A 21,402-nucleotide genomic window follows, 5' to 3' on the forward strand; every position below is an offset into this window, starting at 1 on the left:
TACTGTATTAAACAGCCAGCCAGCAACTGCCAGGGCCTCTAACTCTTCTCTCCCTTGCTTCATCTTCTCTCCCATCGGTGGTGGAGAACAATGGGATGTAGGGGGGGAAAAGCCACTGACAAAGAGAAGTAGCCGATACAGGATGGGGTCACTTTGCTTCTAATTGCCTTGTAATTGGGGAGTGGTTTCCACTTTCCTAATCTCTCACTGGCTGGAGGAAAGGAAGACAGATGTGGCTGTAGCAGGAACAGGCTTGTCCTGGCCGGATGTGCAGAGGGACCAGAGGGTCATTTCCTGCGCCAGGCCTGTGATCGGCTTCACACCTGTGCCTGTTTTACCCCCGCATGATCAATGACCTTGCGTTAACCCGGGGTGACCCTTAGCCTCTGCCTGTTCCCTGGGCCGCCCTCTTGGCTCTTGGACCCCCCTCCCCTCTCTCTCATTTACAGGTGGTTCCTGAGGCCTCCGTACACTTGTTTTTCGCAGTGTATGGTGCACTTAGCAGCCCAGCAAAGACCTGCAATTTCATCCCTCTCAAGGGGCTGAGCAAGGGCTGTGGGGGGCGGGGGGAGGGGTTGCACAGAAAGAGAAAGAGAGAGAGGTTGCTGTTTGCATGTGCTTTTCTAGTTTGTGGTTCATATGGTATCAATTACCATTTGATGGCAACGCCAGGCCTGAGGCCCTTTGCATGTTTGTCCTGTGAGAAAGATCTGGAAGAACCGACATATGGTTTTGATTGCCGCAATTGCAGGTTGATAGAATGAGCACTGGGGTGAGGTGGGTGGGTTTTCCTTCCGGCCCTTTCCACTCTGGGTTGCTAATGTGCTTTGCTTGTGGAACTGGTCTTTTCATCATCCACCAGCTCCCACCTTCTCCTCTTCCCCACCATCCCCTACCTCTCCACCCCTGTGCTCCCCCTGCCCTGCCTCCTCCTCCTCCTCCTCCCCGTTCTTCTCTTCTTCCTCCTCCTCGGCATGTCCAAATCACCAAGAGAAACATGTGGCCCACATTAAGGACCTTTAATTAAAACAAACAAAAAGGATTGTCCACTGGTCTGTTAAAATCCTAGAACAGGTCATTCCATCTAGATGGTCAGACACAGACTGAAGTTACAAACAAGTGGGGGTGAGGATCAGGTCCCTCCCCTAGAAGCAAAGAACATTATTTTTTTAATGTCAGGTTGTTAAACATTGAAGTGACACTGAAAAATAGTAGCAGTAGATGTGTGTGTGTGTGTGTGTGTGTGTGTGTGTGTGTGTGTGTGTGGTGTAAAAAGACAGTTCTTAGAATTTGTTTGAGCTCATGCTACAAAGGGGCAGGGGCATGATGTAAAATTCTATCAGATTCTATCTGCCCATGCATCATTAGCCCTAAGATGGGGAAAAATAATTTCTCCAAGTATTTCTCCCGTGGAAAAGAGATGCTTGGAGACCTGTGTGCCACACACCTTATCTTCCCCCACTGGATTAGAGACAGTGTGGTAGGGGTAGGGGGGTGCCCAGGAAGAGATTCATCATTACTGCTGCCCAGTAGACACTGCATCTCTGAGAGGCCAAGGGAAGTTCTAGTGGGAAGTGGGGGGAAAGAGCGTTACAGACATGTTTCATGCTGCCCAGGAAACATTTTCTGTGATGCTTTCAGATTCCACATACTCTGCTCCAGAGACTGGTAGCCCATCAAGGAGAAATTGCCTATTTATACAATCCACTATTACATTTGAGAACAAAACGCATAGTAAATAGTTTACATAGGCTGAAAGGCAACATGATGTCTTTGGTGTGTTTCTATTAACAGGAACACCCTTAATCACAATAACCAAAACTGTATTCCCTAATAAAGATTTGTTTTTGCAAAAATGTAAGGTTGGCTAGCTGTGGTGGCTCGGGGCTATTAATCCTAAGGTGGGGGAAACAGAAGCAGGCAGATCTCTGAGTTCTAGGCCAACTTGGTCTGCATATTGAATTCCAGGGCTATACAATGTGACCCTGTCTCAGAGTGGGCACAGGTGGGGGTGGGGCATCAAATTGTTAGTTCTCTGTAGACCACTTTTTGCATGTCAAGGCTTTGCTATGCCATTCAAAAAGCCATGAACCTGACTGGTGTGGAGATGTTGATTCTGTAGAGAAGCAAGCATATCTTTCTGATGGTTATAATGTTTTTAGGTATATTTTTTTAAAGCCTATTTCTTTTCTGTGTGGAAGCCTTCTCCTCACTTTGTCAACTGAGTCTTTAGGTGTTTGAAAATGGTGCTGATTTTTGATCTTGTAATCTTATATGCTAGGATATGTCTACATTCAAAGCACCTAGTGATTCCTTGATTTACTCTAGTCACATAACTTTAAAAGCTGCTATTTGGATATTTGAGTCATTCAATGTACACATACATAAAGATTAAATGTTGCTACTTATTGTTTGTACCATTGCTAGCTGCTTTGTATGTAAAAGTCCTATGTGGTTACTTAATAACAACAGTGTGTGTGTGTGTGTGTACTGCTTCCCTGAAATACACAGCAACAGTGGTTCATTGCTGCAAACAGACCTGTGCACAGGTTGCTGGTTTGTCTTGGAAGATGCCAGGTCACTTAACAGCAGCTGTGCTGGAGAGAGAGATGACTTGAGAAGACAGTTTTGAGTCTTCTCAATCCTAACACCAAATGGAAATAGAAAAGAACTTTCTGGAAGAGAGCTCTCTCCACCTCGAAGTGGGTATGGGTAAAACATCTCTCAAGATTGCCTCAGAGTACCCAACATTGGTAATCTAGCTACCCGCCCTGAGGACAGAGTCAGATGGAAAGTGTGGCCCTGAGTGTGTGAGAACACCACAGATGCAGCAGGTGCCACCCCAGACTGCCTGTCTGCTTCTTGTCCAATACTCATTTGGTGTCCAGCCTGAAATTCTGAAATTTAGAAAAACTTAACCAAGGACACAGTCCTGTTTTATATATAATTCTTTTAAAAGTGGACAACAAAATAGCTATCAACAGCTCTTAATATCTGATCTGGAATTATACAGTCTGACCCCAGTGTAGCTGTTGAAATGGTCAACTGTATTGTAACACAAATGATGTTAGTGTATGAAAAGTCTCCCTATGTGTTTCCAATACACAGTGTCTTTATTCATATTAAAGAAAGAGAAAAGCTGCCTTTTGGATAGCTGTATTATACCTCTCTACAAATTCTGTACATCCTTGAGAATTCTTTTTAAAAAAGACTATTTGGTTGGGTACTTACCTAATTCATTCATTTATTTCTAGTTATTAACAAATGGGGAAATATGTATAGAGGTATAAGTGTTTTTAAATATATGTAAACAGCCACCAAGCCATACGTGAGTGATCTGGTGTTCATTTTGTAAGTTGGAGTGAAGAGTGAAGGTCTCCTGCCTGGGAAGCCCTGTGCCTGGCTTCTTAGCTCTCTTTCTGGAGGCCGAGGGCTTTCCACAGATACCAGGTTACACCCTGAATCAGCTCATCCCAAACAGCTTGCTGTCTCTCCTTAAGATCTGTTTGTGGTACCCACGGCAAGTGTGCGCTTTCATGTGCACAGGGAAGAGATTGGTAACTTCAAGGACAGTTAGGAATACCAAAATACAGTCTGCCAAGTTAGAACTAGACTCAGACTTAATACAATCTGAGTTTTGAACAGAATTTGAAGCTTTGAGGAGAAATATGGAAGATTGTGATGAGCATCTTTTTTTTTCCCCTCCAACTCTCTTACTGTTTGCAAATCATTGCTTCCTGATCCTGGGGTGGGCGGGGAGGGAAAAAACCTCAAAGGAAAGGCTCAACGGGCTTCCTGGACATCAAATAGCAAGTATAAAACAACGTTCTGATGACTTGCATGTAAATAAATCAGAAACATATGAATAAAAGTTCCCTCAAAATACACATGGATTGAAGAAGGGAGAAGTGCTGAGAAAATGTGTTTTGGGTTTTGCTGAGCCCATGACATTTGAAAAACTAGTATGAGACACTGAACAAACACAAAACATGGCTTGGCTCACCCATTCCTAATATTAGCCTCCCGGTTCAATGGCAAATCAATTTACCAGATGCCCAAATCGAAGCCACCTTTGGTGTGCTCCTCCACACTTAATTGCTTGCAGTTTAATTTTTTTCCAATTAGAAGCTCAAAAATAGCATCACATTTTAAGAAAAATGCAAATCTTAGCATTTTCGAACCCAGTTGGCTGACATCAGACCTTTTTAGAAAAACACCAGAGATCCTCACCTTAAGAGCAGTCACATTGAGCTGGTCCTCTTTGATGTAACTGATACATCACAGAGGAAAGGCGTTAGTATTGGAAAACCAGCACCAACATAAATTTGCTGGTTAAACAGAAGCCAAAACCTAGGGGCAGTCAAAATGGATGATAATGAACCATCTCCTGGTTCAGCTGTGCAGTCGTGGAAGCTGGATGCTGAACTACCCCTCTCAGATCCTAGCTGGGAGTCTTTGCTCTCTTCTCTGCCTGAGTTCCGAAGAGAGACGAGAAGTGGACACTTTTGTTCCCTCTCATGTACTGTACTCACCAGTGCTAACATTATGGATTCTGAATCCTGGGACAACTGCAGAATCCTCAGAGCCCTTGTACCCTCTCTCCTTGATAGTGTGTGCTTCAGCATCTGGCTCTAAGTGCAGGAGCAGAACACAGGGAATTCAGGGAACAAAAATAGCCAGAGCTTCAGGCTTCTTCCCCCAAGTGTAAGTCTTTGACATGCACTTGGCTGAAATCCTGTATCTGCTCTTTGGACTAGCTTTCTCACTTAAGATTATCAGTTTGAAGTTAGGAGGCAGTAGATTTCATCTTTCCTATTTAGGGAGGACTTATTTTGGATGCTTTAAAAAAAAATACTTGAATGTATTTTCCCTAAGTTCTTTATTCTGAGGGCGACTGGAAACTTTGCAGGACAGCTAAGCAATTCCCCTGAAAATTCAGTTCAGGTCTAGTATGAACGAGTGCTAGATTATAACTAAACAAGGTGGATAGAAGAAAGTCGTAGATATCTCTAGGGTACTCTGATAATGCTGATCGTGGGGAAACTGGGGTCTCAGAAGGGTCTTATACAAGGGCACCTTTTCCATACTTGGAGGAATGGAAGTCAAATGGGAACCAAGGCAGCAAAACACAAAAATATTAACTGGAAGATAACTACCTGACCTCTTGTTTACTAGGGAAAATAGGAGGGTGGCAATAGAAAGAATTACCCAACCTGCTGCATGAAATATATGGGGGGTAAAGCAAGCTACCAGTGAGGCGGATCATGTATAAATGCCAGAATAGTGGTCTGGACATCAGATGAAGGGGTATGGGAGTGGAGCATCCCTGAAAAAAAATAGAGGTGGGAAAGGGAGCACTCTTTTAGAGAGTGCATGTAACTAGGAGTTGTGTTCTGTGCTGTCTTCTAACCAGTGAACCCTGGTTCTACGTTCTCATCATATAGAAGACACCCCCAAGTGTCCCATAACTTCCTAGCTTATGGATCTGGTTTAGTTTCAGACTGGAGTGGGGCAAGAGGATTAACATGGTGGATCAGGTTGTGATTGGTTGTGGCTTCATGCAATCTTGTTCTGAGAATATGGGTTGGAGCAACTGAAGTTCCACATACCACAGACACAGCAAGTCAGATCCACAGACCCTACGCTAGTGAATGCCTTTTGCAGGTCAGTTTGGGGACAGCTGTACAATGCCAACCTAATTTCTTTATCAGCTGTGTTACCTCTATCTGATGTCTTCTCCCTCATGGAAGGACAGGCGTTCTTACCTATGGTCCCCTAAAAACCCCATTCATGAGTCTGAAAACAGTTTTCCTGAATGAGGAAGGATTCTGGGGAGACCCTTCGATGCTGCTAATCTGATGCCTGAGTCTTGCAAGCGGGGAAGGTTTGTTTTCCTGTACTTTGTTTTCCTTATTTATTTGGCACACTTTATTGGCTCTCAACTCTAAGAGAGCCTTTGCTTTGGTCATGCTCAAAAAACGCAGCCTCAGCTGGGCGTGGTGGTGCACGCCTTTAATCTCAGCACTTGGGAGGCAAAGCAGGCGAATTTTTGAGTTCGAGGCCAGCCAGGTCTACAGAGTGAGTGCCAGGACAGCCAGGGCTACACAGAGAAACCCTGTCTCGGGGAAAAAAAAAAAAAAAAGAGCTAAGGAAGCTTAAGAAGCTAAAACCTTCCCATAACATTTATTGAAATAGTCTTTGTCAGGAGGTTATTTGGTCCACATCACTCCTGACGTCACTCACAAATACCCAGTTCCTCCGTAGACTTGTTTGGGGAAAGAGAAGAGTAAATTGCCTACATATCAAGAAGTTTTCAATTAAAGAAAACCATCAAAAATGTTTTCAGGCTGTGCAAGCACGATATCCTGAGATCTGACATTTTCATAATATAGTCCCATTCCCCAATGAGTGTCACATGACACCGAGAAGAGATGGCCTACCCGTGGTCAAGTCCTTGGTGATAGAGCCAAATTCAGAAAGATGCTCTCCTGCTTCCAGTGGCCAGTCCTCATGGCTAATGCTGTAAGACCAATGGTAGAAACAAAGGCATGCTCATTTCCTTAGATGGGACCAACATTGATCCTGCTGACAGAGATTGTGAGTAACTTGAGTGAGAGGACAGTTTGAATTCCAGTGGACAGGCAGCTTCTGTTCCTAACGCTAGCTACTTTATTTATCTAAATTGTCAGTGTAAGAAATGACAGCAAACTTGAGCACTGTAGAACTATGGTCCACAGTCTGTCTTCCTACACACGGGTCTGAACTTTTCTTAGGGATGGTGTGCAAGTTACAAACCTGGCATGTATTGTTTTAGATGTTTTGGTTGGTTGGTTGGTTGGTGGATTTTTTAGTTACGGTAAAATTTATATAACCTAAAATTAACCAGGATGAACCTATCGATTCAGGTGTATTTGGTATGTTCAGGATGCTGAACCATCATGGCAAATTGGCTCTTACCTTCATGACCCCAGAGAAACTTCCCACCCATCTGCCCACGTTTTATAAGCTCTCATCCTTGACATCATCTTATACACAGACACATATACATATTTTATATTTAATACATGCATATCAATTTTTTAAATCTATCTGCCTATTGATTAGGAAGTTCCAGACAGAAGACCTAATCTTTGCTAATTATATGAACAAAGATTAACATTTTTGAGCTGTTTCCCTTTTGTCCATATTAAGAAATCATCTGGATTTTACCTTTCTACTTTGAAAATTCAAGGTTATTAAACAAAATAAGATGCCTGTTAAAAATTGCATTTCTTAGAACTCAAAGGAGCATATGTACTGTTATTGTATTGTTAAAGAAATGATTATTGTTTACATTTATTTACAGTGACCTTATTTGAGAATATTACTAAGATCACTGGTAGTAAATCTTTAAACTATTAATCTCTAAAATTAAGAAAAATTTCATTTTATGAAAAAATATCTGAAATCTCACTATTAAAGAAAGCTAACTTAAGGATATTTTGACTGTGCCTGAGGACACAAGCTAATCATGTTGACTCCTTATTTTTCTATTGCATGGTCTCTTGTCAGAAACATTAGGCCCTTAATCCCTCACTTCCTTTAAGAAATTTTTGACTAACTTGGTCCTTATTGAATAGTTTCCTTGACTGTCTTTAGTACATACAGAAGCTTCCAGCCCTGTGCTAGCTGGAAGCTCTGCTCCGAGTTAAGCTGGGGAACTATGGCTGGTTGACTTTATCTAAACTTTTCCCTTAGCGTGGGGAAACATGGAGGTGGGCACTGAAATAAGTAACAGAGAGGAAGCTGATTGGCTATATATGTTGACAATTTGCATACCAATTTTTTTTTTCATTTCAATCTGTGCCACAGAGTGTCCTACATTTGGTAATTATTTCATGCCTTTGTTTTCTGTTGAAAGTAGTTAGGGCCATATGTTTTAACAGAAAAAAAAGATAATTCCTACATTTTTTTCAGCTCAGTGAAAGGGGAGAAGGGGTAATAGTTTTGCAGTGTACCATGGCTGTTCGGAACTCTAGCATATTGGAGACTCAGTGTTCATAACAATTCTCTTGGTGCGCAGGAGACAAAGACATCTGTGTGAAACGTCAGTCAGTGTCAAATGAGATGCTTCAAAACATAGCATAGAGTTTGTTTGGTAATTCTACTCTCCATCAGGAAATATCATTTACTTATGAAAGCTATTCTTTAGGTAGCCTAGACCATTGGTAATTTGTAAGGCTATTTGGACTAAGGGCTGTCATGTTTCACCTGCAGTTTGGACTGAAAAGATGTAGGATATAGTCTGATTCCTAGCCTCATTCCGTTGTATGACAACAGGGATGTTTAGACACCCCGTATCTTGGCTGATATTTTGAAATGGTACACCATGAGTAGGATGGTCACCACTTGGATAGATAATTGTTCAAGGTTCAAACTATAAAGACGTATTATTTTTCACAGTCATTCTGAGACAACTCGATCAACCATAAAATTTTACCTAATTTTCTTTTATGCAGTTAAGTTGAATGTGTAACTGTGTGTGAGTATACAAGCACGCAGCGTGTGGCCACCAAGGCCACTGCACACTCGAAGCTTCTGAGTTTCCCTTGGAGTACATAACCTCACTGACATCTTTCTTTCTTGGGTCACTTCTTCTGAAACTGTGACCCTCTATTTGTGTTTGAAACAACTTCTTCGTGCCTCTTCTCACCTCCTAACAGGAATTGGCCACTTGGGGATGGTGGCCGTTTGTACTTACTCTGTGGAGGCAAAATAACTGAAGGCATCTGGATTCAGAGAAGTAGAGATTGCTCCTTTAGGGGTTCCCAGGGTCAAAGTATGAAATCATTCACATTTTCTCATCCACTGCCCCCTTCTCTCTCCACCCTGTTTGTTCCTTATTCCTTTGTCATTTTCCTCTCATCCTTTCTAAGGAACTGTAGCACTGCTTCCAAAAGATGGGTAGTGATGTACTAAGTAATGGTCTTGTGGCCATGGAAATATTTCCAGAGCTTCCAGTTCTTATTCTTCATAGTCATATGCCTTGACCTAAGTCTTCGGGACTGGGGTGGATTTATTCATCTAATGGTACCCACACTTGAGCTAGTCCCTTTTCTAAATTTCTATGCTATTGCCATTAACCCATGTACTAAGGTTCAAATGGAAGAAGTAGGGAATGGTGTTCCTAGCATTTCTTTTCTAAAGGAACCCCAATAATAAATACAACAAGAAGTTGAGATCTATTCTGGTGAAACCAAGAAATGTCTATTTTTCCCTATGTTGATATAATATTACTCTTACTCTGATATGTATTTCTTCTGTAATCTTTTATTCATGCTTCCATGAGCACATTTGGTAAGATTTGAACCTCTGTAGGCACTATACATTCACACATAGACCCAAACATATTTGCCTTTAAAAAAAATACTGCTTTTAACATTATTTCTGTGGCCATGTACACCAATAGCCTGAGACGATTTTCTTGGAGGCCACTGCAGTATAGGATAAAAGGCAATGATCACCATTGGAGTAAGAGTTCATTTATGTCATTATTGTAGAGTCACAGAAATTCCTTTCCTGGGGAAGATCTGCAGCCCTTATGTAACTGAGGGAAAAAAAAAGTATCTTTAGAGGTCACAGAGCAATTTATTGGCAGATACAACACACACTATTTTGCTGTTTCAACACCTCCTAATGACACAGTACTTGTCATCAGAAAAATACCATTTGGCTGCTGAAGGTGAGGAAAGCATTGAGATAGGAGATGATCTGTTATATATACCTGGAGATCAAGAGTTTGTTGTTATTACTGTGAATAAAGATACAGCCTATGGTAGAGTTATAGCTATTGAAGATATGAACCAACCAGAGAGATGAAATATAGTTTGATCATTCATCAGGATCTTCTTAACATCACCTTTAATTTTCTGATGAACATGCAATAAATAGAAGTTGGGTAACAACTTAGTTAGGTGTTGAGAACATATTAAAGAGCTGTGATGTGCTTAGCATCCACAGTGGTTTCTCTGTGCCAATCCTGAGCCTGTGATGAAGCCAACTCCCGTGGGAATGAGTGATGTAAGGCACAGAACCAGGAAGAAGTCTGATTTCAACTGGACCCAGTTTGGAGCATGTCAGTGTTCTTGAGAGAGTAACTCCATAAGTCTAAGACACTTGCAGTTCAAGCTAAGGCGCTCATGATGTTGGCAGTGGGCATTTTTGTGGTATACTGAGTTGAATGCAATAGCAACTACATCGTCTGCTCAGTTAGTGCCAAGAGCAGGAGAACTGTGATTATAAAAATAAAATGAAGTATTGGAGCTAGAGGCTAGTGCATGCAGGCAAGGTTGGGTCCACACTTGTTTTTTAGTACATGGATGATAATGTTCTATCTTCTTATTGTCCTTGTATTTAGTCCTGGATTATTTCCATCACTACATCCCATGAAACTCTTAGCAGATGACTTTGTCTCTCTGTCTCTGTGTCTGTTGAGCCGATGAGCAGCTCTGTATGTATACCTACTGTTTTTGTTTTTTTCTACAACCTCATTCCGGAAATCATGTTTCTTGTAGCAGCTCCCAAGAGCTCCACTGTCAAAAACCTCCTTCCTGTGTCCTTTGCGAGCAAAATGGCTGCCAGGCCAGGACTCAGCAAAGCTTTTGGTAGGAGTGACATCATCAGTCACTTTGGAGAGTGCACGACCATCAAAACTTACCATCACATCACACTGTTTAAAGTGTCAAGACTGAAAGAGAACCACACAATTGTGCATCTCAAATATGCCACTTAATTGTCTGAGTCATAATTATGTCATAACTATGACACTGAGCACTTCAGTCACTTCAACTCTCTGGGTCTCACAGTCCTTATCTGTGAAACTGGAAAGGGAATAAAACAATAGACTAAGGGAGTGAAACAAAATTATATGCACAATTTGGCTGGAGCCATGCCTGGCCTATCAGAAGTGACATGTCAACGGTGTGCATCATCGTCTGTTGGCCCTGTCAGCTGTGACAAGAACTTGGATTCTCGCAGGCCTTGGAAATGGATCTCTTTGCAGTTGTGGAAAATTGTGTCAAAGAGGAGACACCATTATTAACTGCTCTCCTTGATTTCTCTTTGATAACCCATGCCTGTCTTACGGCTGGAGTGGCTGTGAGATTTCAATAGCATGGTATGTGCAGACAGACTCTCAAATGTGTATGTGACATCATAGCAGAAAAAAAAACCTACCCAGTCTCTGCTGGCCATTTTACCGCCTCAGGGTTTCAGTAACCCCAAGTGGAAAAATGCTTTCTGAAAGCACTGGTCAGTGTAAACAGCTAAGGCGCAATGTGACTACCCTGTTGGCAGTAGTAATTCTGTCTCAAGTGGGCTTCTTTATGGATGAAAGCAGGGATTTTGTTGCTGTTGGTATGTCCCCACCTAGCTCCCCACTCCAGGACATCTCTATATGTGTCAAAGGTGTGATTCAGAGATTTGGGGAAATATTCTAAAGTTATCCATAGGAGAAAGAGTGGGAGCGATAGCCTTGCCTTTTTATTTAGAGAGAGAAAAAATAAGACAGAGATGGCTAGCCAGGTTTGTTTCAATTTGTGGGTGAAAGGCACACACTTTAGCATCGATGAGGCTGTCATCTGTGTGGGCACAGAGGTCCTACCAGGCTGGGCACAGTGGCTTAGACAGGAGGGTACTGACTGCTGTCTGTCCACCTGCTGTCTGAGCACTACTGAGACCCTTCCCCCTCTCTCCTTTTGCCTTCTGCATCCTTCTGGTATTTCCAACGTGTCCTTTGATTGACAATGACACAAGAAAGAAAGGGATAGAAACACTGTCTATCTCTTACTCCTTAACCTGAAAATGAAAATTTACTTGGTGAGGAAAAAAAAAAAACAAATCTACTGGTTGAAATTAATTTAAAGGATTTCATTTCAGGTTTCATTATTCATGAAATAATCAAGGTTCTGCTACTACTTGGAAGGGGCATTGATATGTGATGTTTCTGACCGAGGGTGTGGATGTGTGCTTGTGGGAAATTATTTTAAATATGTTAACATGTTCAAAGATTTCCTTTGGGAAATACATGCAGATTCTCTGTCTCCTATGTTTTGTGATGTAATCTGATAGAATGGAAGAGGATATTGTTCTGATAGTAGCAAAAAAATATATAGATGTATCACATATATTTGGTGAGTTTTTTATATGCATGACTAGTCATGGAATATTCTCCCATGACCTACCCACTCCCACTTGAGTTCCAGAATGGCAATAAACACAGTTTGGGAAATCAAAGTCTTCACTTTGAATCAATTAAGAATACGTAGAACTATTTAAATAGTTCCTTTGAAAATTTTAAGGCTCTTAGTTAGAAATAAGATCTTTGCAATGTCATTATCTCATACCTGCATGTGTTTTTCCATATGTAAGATGTGTCCATAGAGATTTGCATGCATTAGTGTTTGCCTCTCCAAATGTAACTACTGCGATTGCATTGCAGTGTGGTCCTTAATCATCACTTGGATGTGGAGGAAGAGTCCTCCTGTCCTCATCTTTCAAGATTCCTTGCATTCGCAGTGCAAACTGAAAAATGTATCTCCAGGAGGGGTGTACATCCTAGAGTTTGCTCTTGTCTCGGAGGTTTTGAGTTCTTGTGTGGTTAACTGCCTTTCCATGTGCCTGAGCTGGCATTTGAGTCTGTTAACTTTCATTACTATCTTGCTGGGCCATTTCAAGTCTGGATGCTAGAGTAGCCTTTGGAAGAGGATACTTCATACAGGAAGAGTCACCTTACTGTATGCATACCTGGAGACATTTTCTAGCTGCTGCCCATTTTGCAAAATGAGGTTGAACTCAATAGAGCTTTGAAAGCATGGAGTCAGGAAGTGTGACAGAGGACAGTGGGTATAGAGGTGACACAACAAGAGAAAGTAAAGAACTGATATAAAAGATTGTCCTGAGGGAAACAGGGCCATAAAAGCAGAGACTAGGGTAAGAGGACCCAATCACTGTAATATGAAAACTAATTGGAAAAACGTAGAAGCCTTTTACTGTTTTAAAAAATAAAAACAACAGTACATGTCCAACTGTAATTCCTTCATCAGAACCAACAGTGGCCCAAAGTGAACTTGCGGTTCATGAGTTCCAGTCCCAATGTAGGCAGAGATCTAGGCTCACAGCTCCTCTTCCATGTGTGCTTAACATGGCACAGCTTGAAATCATTTTAGAAGATGGTTATGAAAGAAGAACAAAAAGGACTCCAGTATGCAGCAGTACAAAGGACTTCAAAAATGAGAAAGACACTGGTTGCAGTGCCCCATCAACTACCTCATCAGACCAACACTGATGTGTACCAGTTGCCTGCCCTATATCAGGGAGACCTAGCGTTTGCCTCTCCCACCACCAGCTCACCAAGACAGCTTCTGCATCCTGGGATAAAATGAGTCATAGCTAAGCTGTTGTTGCTGAGGTAGATCTCCTTATAGCGGGTTGCAATATGCCCAGACACTCCCTGTGGACAGTCTTGCCTCTACCTAACGCTGTTGGGCAGGATGTTTTACAGAAAGACAGTTCTGGGCTGGTGCTGTCCACTATGGTAACCAATGGCCATCTATTGCTGCTGGACATCTGAAACATGGCCAGTGTGACTGACAACTGCACATTGTTTCATTTTCACGAAGTTCAGTCAAAATAACCTTAGGTTCCTAGTGACAAATATGTTGGACAGCACTTTTCGAGACACATTGTTGGAAGGCAAGCAGGAAACATCTGACAAAGTGAAAATTCCGGGCATTTATGAGGTGACTGTGATTTATTAAGGATTATGATTGGTGGGTCAGCACTCCCCATCACGGTGATAACTGCCCCATTTGATGAACTAGGAAACCAAGGCTCCAGGAGACAAATCACTTTGTCATATTTTCTCAATGAATTGTAAGAGTTCAGTTGAAATTTGAACCCTGTGAGTCCAGTTCACAGCTGAGTAATTCCAGGACCTGCCAAGCCTGTATGTATCTAGTCTCCAGACTGGTTCCTCAAGTGCTTCTTCCTCTTGTTTCTCTGTGGGTCAGCTAACAGTTTGGCTTTAACTTGGCCTCATGGAACCTACCATTGCCCATCACATGCCTGTGAATTTACATGCCATCTTGCTCTTCAGGTGTTCTTTCTTCTATCTGGAAGCCATCTCCTTGAAAGAAATGGTGTAGGGGTTGAGGTTCTGCTTTCTGGCTGAGTGATGACCAGCTAGGAGGCTTCAAAGGCCGCACCAAGGTCACCAGACCCAAAGCATACGCCAAACACTTCTTGTGTGAATGCTGGGTTGTCCCAGTTGAGAAGGAGTGGGAGATCTCCTGAGGTCAGAGCTCAGAGGGAATAGAGCAGCGTCAAGATGCCAAGCCAGCACTGGGGCACCTGTGACACTGTTACAATGTAACAATTTTGTCCATCGTGGGTCATACAGTAACTCCCAGTGAGGTTCTGACATCATTGTGCCATTTTAGTTCCTGCCTCAGGCAGTTTTGCCCATCACATCCCTCATTGGAAATGACATTTTCTCATTTTACTTGCGGAATCAGGTAATATTAAGGGACAGCACAGACCTACTGTACAATATAGTGGCTATCATCCATGGCATGCAGTGACCACTGACCGCCGTACTGCATGGTCTGCAGCCGTCTTCTCTGCTCTTCTGAGTTATAATTTCCCCTCCAGGAAGCATGTTACTTTTCATATGCATGGTTTCACAATAAGGTTGCTTTACAATATGCAAATAAACTGCTATAGAGGAAAAAAGGAGTATTGAGATTCCCACAAGACTCTCTGTAAACGGCCTTAAAAGTGTAGCTCATGTTGATAGTTAAGAATGTCTTGTCCTACAGGCGAACAACAAAATAACAGGCTCATCAGGTTGTGTTTACATGGTCATGTATGCATACAGACATGTGTGTGGCAATAATAATCAAAGAAAGAGTCGATCCATTCAGAGGAGGGGCTGAAGGGAGGGTAGGGAAAGAGAAAACGATGGCATTCTATTGTAATGTGAAATATATAAAAATAAATGAAATTTAAAAAATGGAGACCACCTCATCGTTAAGAAGGAAGTTTTAACAGTGAGCCCTCTGTTGACTAGTTCTGCTGCTGTCGTTGTCTTATCATCCAGAACATTTTCAATGGGGGAGAGTGATCTTTTCTAACTTACATTTGTACACTTCAGAAAACTAGTGGCAACAAGACCTGAACACAAGAACTTGGTGGGTTTTTTGTTTGTTTGTTTTTGTTTTTGGCATGCTGACTGTGTGTCAGGGACTATTCCAGTTATTTTACACATGTGGTACAATTCACTTCTCGCTAGGATGCATAGTAGGTCTTCTTGCTCCCCTTTCACAGAGAGGACTCGGGAGACAAGAGGTTGAAAGTTGAATGATGGAACTCACAGTCAAACCAGGCTCATGTGGGCCGGTCCATCTCACTCTATACCTTTGTTCAGCTTCATGAATGAAGGGCATTCGTTGTTGATAATACCACCCTGCCTCATCGTTGTGAAAGGCAGAAGAACTGTATCATGGACTACTTCCACAAAAACTGTTCTACACAAGGTTGTGAACAAACTACAACCCTCGTTCTGTTTACATCTCCCTAGCTGAAACCCATAGGCCAAGAGGGGAAAGGGCTACAGACCACATCCCCTCCAGTTGGTTTGTGGATGGGCATTCCTGTTTGGTCTTTCTTTCTAACGGACAGATGAACTCAGACTCTCATCTTCTTCTTGATGAGAGTCTGGTGGAAAAAGCCATTGAGCGACAGCTCGTGCACCTTACAGTCATTCTCACACTACAGTAGAAATTCTCTCTGTAAAATGAAATTATTTTTACACTCCCATCATGCTCTGCTTCAGGGTTACCTGGAGATTATTGTTAAAGTTTTGGTTCTATGATTTTTACTTTAAGTCTGGGAATGTGAGACAGGATGGCGATGCAGACCTTTGGTGTGAAATATATTATACTCTATTTTCCGTGAGGTCTCCACTCACCAAACAATTTGAGTGGAGGGCTGATGGCCTCTTAGCTACAGCCAACACTCCCAGTTCTAATTTGGCAATACTTCACACTTCCTTCCTCTTGAGGGGGACAATGAGAATCCAGTGTCCTCTTGATCTAAGTTGCCTTCCTGGGGGACTGGGAACTTTTGTTTCTCGTGACATTTTCCTTTGCTTCATTATTGAGATCTCTCAAATAGATTACATAGATTTGGGAATTTTCCTTTCAAATTGAGCTGATTTTTTTTTCTCCCCTGGTATTTGATATTTAAACAATTCCAGTTAGATGAGTAATCTTTCTACTGACCTAGAAATAATAATAAAAATAATAATTAACAAATATATGAGTTCTTATTGAAATTAATATCATTGTAAATCATCTTATGGAAATTGCCACATGGACCAAGATTGAGAAACTGACAAAATAGTCACGTGAACTAGAAGCAGAGCAGCTGCCCACTGGCTGTCATTGTCATTAAATTCTAAAACAGTGTGGACATTACCATTGCTGTTGATGCGAATATCATCACATACCTGCACTGCCACTCTAAGTGATTGCGTATCAAAGGATGAGAAACAAAGAATGAAAACTAAGTGTGTGGCTCCAGCAGGTTCTGCGTATTACAACAGTTACTTGAACTTCCAGTTTTTAATTGTATTAATGTTCAGACTCATGTTTTCCTTGTGCATGGAGGCTGGCACCTGGCCAAGGGGTAGAATGTGTCCCTGAGTTGTGCTATGCCTCAGATTTCATCCCCAGGGCCACCGTCAGTTAGCTCTAAGCAAATAAATAGAAGGTGGGAAGCTGAAGCAAAGAAAGCCTCGTCAACTTCTCAAAAACAGATCTGTGCAATATTAGTTTATAGAAACAAAAATATAGGTCATTTGCCTTAAAATGACATGATGTGAGAAAATGCCCTCCCTAAGGGGAAGAGAGTGATGTCATGCCTTTGCTGTAAGCTGTTGTTTGTGTTTTAGAAGATACATAGAAACTATCTTCAAAAAATCATAAACATGTGTTGTTTCTGGTTAACAGAAATTTTCATCTTGTATAAAGAATCTCCACTCGGTGTGGTGGCGCACCTTTAATCTTAGCACTTGGGAGGCAGAGCTCTGTGTTTGTAGCCGTCCTGGTCTATATACCAAGTCTCAGAGCAGCTGGGGCTACAAAATAGAGAGAAACTATCTCAGAAATCCAAGACAAAACAAGTCTCCAGTTGGCCACAGCTTATCAGGATAGCAGAAATTACACATCCAAATGTATGCTAAAATCTTTACATCTTGCACATATTATTTCACAACCAGGCAGTATCCATGAATTTTCCTAAACAATGTTACCCTTAGCTATTTTATGTTATTCATAATTTAGAGTCTTATATATACCTAAATTTAATTTCAATTTTTTTCTTATCTTTCCTCAAAGGTGTAAAGTAATTTCACCAGAATTTAAAGACAAAGAGGGAGGAGGGAGAGACCATATTAATATGATCAAACATATTGATGTTCTACTGTGCATGTTTAAGTGTAATAGTGGTAGAATAATTACTAATATTAAGCTATAAATTATCATCAAAAAGTTGATTCTAGTTTTTACCACACAGGCAGTTAAATAACATGAAATGCCATTTTTTTCAGTAAATGTGCATTGGTTTCTAAAATGTGGAAGGCAATACTAGGTGCAGGCAGCTTACGTTAAGACCAGCTGAGTATCAGGCTGAGGCAAGTGACCATACAGCAGCCAGAGTGTGTACACTCTGACACTTGAATGAGGTGGCTTAATGAACTTTGCACTTTTCGTGGGAGGAATCTTTCTATCGCCCGTTTAGTCCCCCTATGGGCTCTTTCTGAATTGTAGTGCACCACCTGTTTGTTGACTGTACAGTTCCCAGGAAAAACCCAGGCTGGTTCCTGCCCTGCCTTTCATTCTTTGCTTCTTAAAGATACTTCAGAAGTGATGTGGTGTTTCCTCCGTCCCTTATTACGAACCCTCTAGAAATAGAAATAAATTACCATCCATCCATGTAAGTAATAGCGAAAATTACAAAATGGAATACAAAATTACGTATGAAAAACGCTGCTTAAATCCCTCCATGACTTAGGAAGAAAACATCCTCTCTGTCCACAGCAACAATGGCCCTTGGTTTGTTTTGTTTAATGTCCAGGACCTCCAGATTTTCAAGGGCGTGTGGAGCATTTATTTGATGTATGGATGCAGAGGCACATTTCCTACATTTGTCTCTATGGACCTACCCTTTGTGAAATCCTAAACCCCGGTATTAACGCTTACATGGTATGAGTCATGGTTCTTCTGAGAAAATATAATTTTTAGGGTGTTTGTTTGATATACGTGGCAAAAATGAAAATTTTTTTTTCTTTTTAATTCCTTTTTTTTTTTTTTTTTTTTGGTAATACCGCTGCTGCCTTTTTGTTGGGGGAATTTCTTCTCCTCTCTCTGTGACCTGTGAATATCAGTGTAGGCTCACTGCCAAGTTTGTGAGCCGCTGCCTGCTTCAAAATGGAGGCAGGAAGGTATCCATTTTCATCAAGAGGATGAGCCGCTCAGTCTTTCCGACCATCTGGAGAGAGGAACTTTTAGAGCAAAAAGAAAATGGGAATGAAAAAAAGAAAAAAGAAAAAAAGATTATATTTAGCAGAAAAGGCAAGGAAGAGAACCAATTAAAGTTAAACTCTACCTTATGAATTCATGTTTCGCTGTGATGCTGTCCTGCTTCAAGGAAACACAGACAAGCAAACACAAGGGCTATTTTTAAAAGGAGCTGCTTCCTCCAAGCCCCGTGAGGACCAGTAAACGAATGTTAAGTAAATTAGGGTTTTGGCACACTTTTAAAGTTTATTGTACACAGAAATATAATAAGCACTTAAAAAGAGACAGCCCCCACTTCCTGTGTACATACTGATTGTTGGTGGTCCTGTGGTGGTGATTCAGGCAATTAATGGCCTTTTTCCTGCATCTCTGCAGACACTGTGTGGACTAATAGTCCATGGTATATATGTACTTATCACTCATTCCTGATTCTCCTCCTCCTCCTCCTCTTCCTCCTCCTCCTCCTCCTCCTTCTTTTTCTTTTCTCTCTCTCTCTCTCTCTCTCTCTCTCTCTCCTCTCTCCTCTCTCCTCTCTCCTCCTCTCCCTCTCTCTCTCCCTCTCCCTTTCTCCCTGCTCCCTCCCTCCTACTGCCTACCTTCTCCCTACCTTCTCCATTGCAAGTGACATTTTTAATTGAAAGGTAGAGGTTTGGTCTGTCTTTGGGGAGAGACTGAGTACAAACATTCTGTTTTACCCCTAACGTGCTCACGGGCCATTTGTGTTTAAAAAAAGAAAGGAATCTGTCTATGGGGGCCACTCCGTGACCTGCAGAGTGTATTTACCACTGAGACATGGTCTGCAGTGTTCTCGCCTGGACTGGAAAATCTCATTCCTGATTATTTTATGTTGACACAAATACACAGCACTGTTTTGTTTTGTTTTTCCTGTATTCAAAGGAGGCAGTGTTTCTAGGATTGGATCAGGTTTAGAATCTTACAGCATCCGAATTTAGCATTTTGTGCCAGCTTCTTACCAAATCATGGATGAAGAGCTGCTTTGAATAATGTTGAAAGCACATTTCATGTGGCTCTCCTTCCTCAGGTCTACGCTCCTTCAGCCAGCACTGCCGACTACAACAGGGACTCGCCAGGCTATCCTTCCTCCAAGCCAGCAGCCAGCACTTTCCCTAGCTCCTTCTTCATGCAAGGTAAGGTGCTTCTCGGCCTACTGTGAAATCCCCAGGCTATTTAGTGTTTGTTACATACAGAGCAAAAGAAATGGAATCACAGACAGCAGCAGAAGGGAGTACAAGTGCCTCCCTTCTTAGGAACTGAATTTCTTATCAAATTAAGTAGAACTTACCTGGAGAGGTTTTTTTTTTTTCCTCTTACATTAAAGCCCTTTGATCTGTGATAGGTTAAAATTAAATTGCTTCACATAAAATGAATGCCTTGTTGGTCTTCCAAGATGGTTGGTCTTCAATCACCCAGCCATCTTCCAAACATGTGCATGTTTAGACATGTCTCATCCAGCTCAGGGTATGTTTTGAAGATCTTGTATTATTGTCAAGAGGAAAAGAGATGCCCCTCGGGTCTAGCCATCAATCAAGTTTTGAACTACTTAGTAGTGGATAAGGGAGAACAAGGGTTCCACTGAGGACTCAGTGACCCACTGAACCATTGGAATGTCACACAGTGAAAGTCGTGCTGAGGCGTACTAATTGATTTAAGGTAAAAGAAAAATTTGAAGGGCATACAGGGAGTCCACGGCAGGGATTTGTAGCTTTGTGGTGGACAGTGGCTGTGTGCTTGGTTCATTTATCCATTGTTTTTAGTCAAAAACAGATGGCTCTATGTCCCTGGAGCCTATACTATTATCACTGGTCACTTAGCTCCTTTCTACTAACTGGAAAAGGCCAGGATCGTAAAAATAACACCAGCTACTTCACAAATGGTCTGTTCAGAAGACAGAGCTGCAAATTGCATCCTTGCCATGCTTAGGGAACTTACTTACTTCCAGTGGCGATGGTCTGAGTCCCAAGATACCCTGAGCTCAGAGATAGGGTTCACCAAGAACTCCTGTGAATATACAACTCTTCCATTATCTAAATGTGCATACTTTACTTGGGTATGCCATGGATCAATGCAGAGGGACAGGACTGTCAGGACAGTGACATACAGGAATGAGGACACACTCAGGACAGCAATACTAAGGTAACTGCTTGGCATCTCACTGAGATTGCAGAGGGTATACTCAAGACTACTGTGAAGAAAGGAGACTCACCTTTGCCTCCCATGTCAGCTCATTTCATGGCTGGTTCACATGTGAAGTTCTACCAAAAGTCTACTAAAACTGAACTGAATAGGTCCCTTGGGATTGGGGAGAATTTGTTGTGCACGTCATTGAGCTCATGGTCACAGGCCTCCTCTGTCTTTGTGACCTGACTGAGGTGTAACTGTCAAAGGGGCACAGAGGCTAGTCACTTGGGTGCATTCTGTGCTATGACAACGTGCTCACTGCCTTGGGCTATAAATAGTGGGAGAAACTGCCCTCCAGATGCTGATAGATGCTGCCAACTGAAGGATTAACTAGGTCAAGATTCAGGTTTTCATCAAGAAAATGCACAGAAGAATGAAACCCCTCTGTGTGTCTGTGTTGTCTTGAACTGTGTGCCTAACAAAAAGGCCAGGTATATTAAAGCAGTGGGTGCCTTTCCATAGCTCACCCCATAAACCATAAACTATGGGGAATAGATTTGTTTTTTCTGCATATGAATACTCAAAAAAAAACCCTCCAGTTGACATTTATGATGAGCACAATTAATTTGCACACATTTAATTCTAT

At 41.8% G+C, this 21,402-nt stretch overlaps 1 protein-coding gene across 26 annotated transcripts in view; it reads left to right on the forward strand.

Moving 5' to 3' along the window:
• Tcf4 (transcription factor 4) overlaps positions 1-21,402 on the forward strand; it is a 343,670-nt gene that overhangs the window by 270,241 nt on the left and 52,027 nt on the right. For all 26 annotated transcript variants that reach the window (XR_015046030.1, XM_085833424.1, XM_085833430.1 and 23 more), the window contains one exon: positions 19,660-19,765. Coding sequence is in view for 25 of the 26 variants with exons in the window: in XM_085833424.1 (XP_085689550.1) it covers positions 19,660-19,765 (106 nt within the window). In the remaining variant the exon portion in view is untranslated. The remainder of the gene's footprint in view (positions 1-19,659; positions 19,766-21,402) is intronic.

The sequence above is a fragment of the Mus caroli genome, unplaced genomic scaffold (assembly GCF_978045245.1).
Source record: "Mus caroli unplaced genomic scaffold, Mus_caroli_1 scaffold_19, whole genome shotgun sequence".
NCBI lineage: Eukaryota > Metazoa > Chordata > Mammalia > Rodentia > Muridae > Mus > Mus caroli.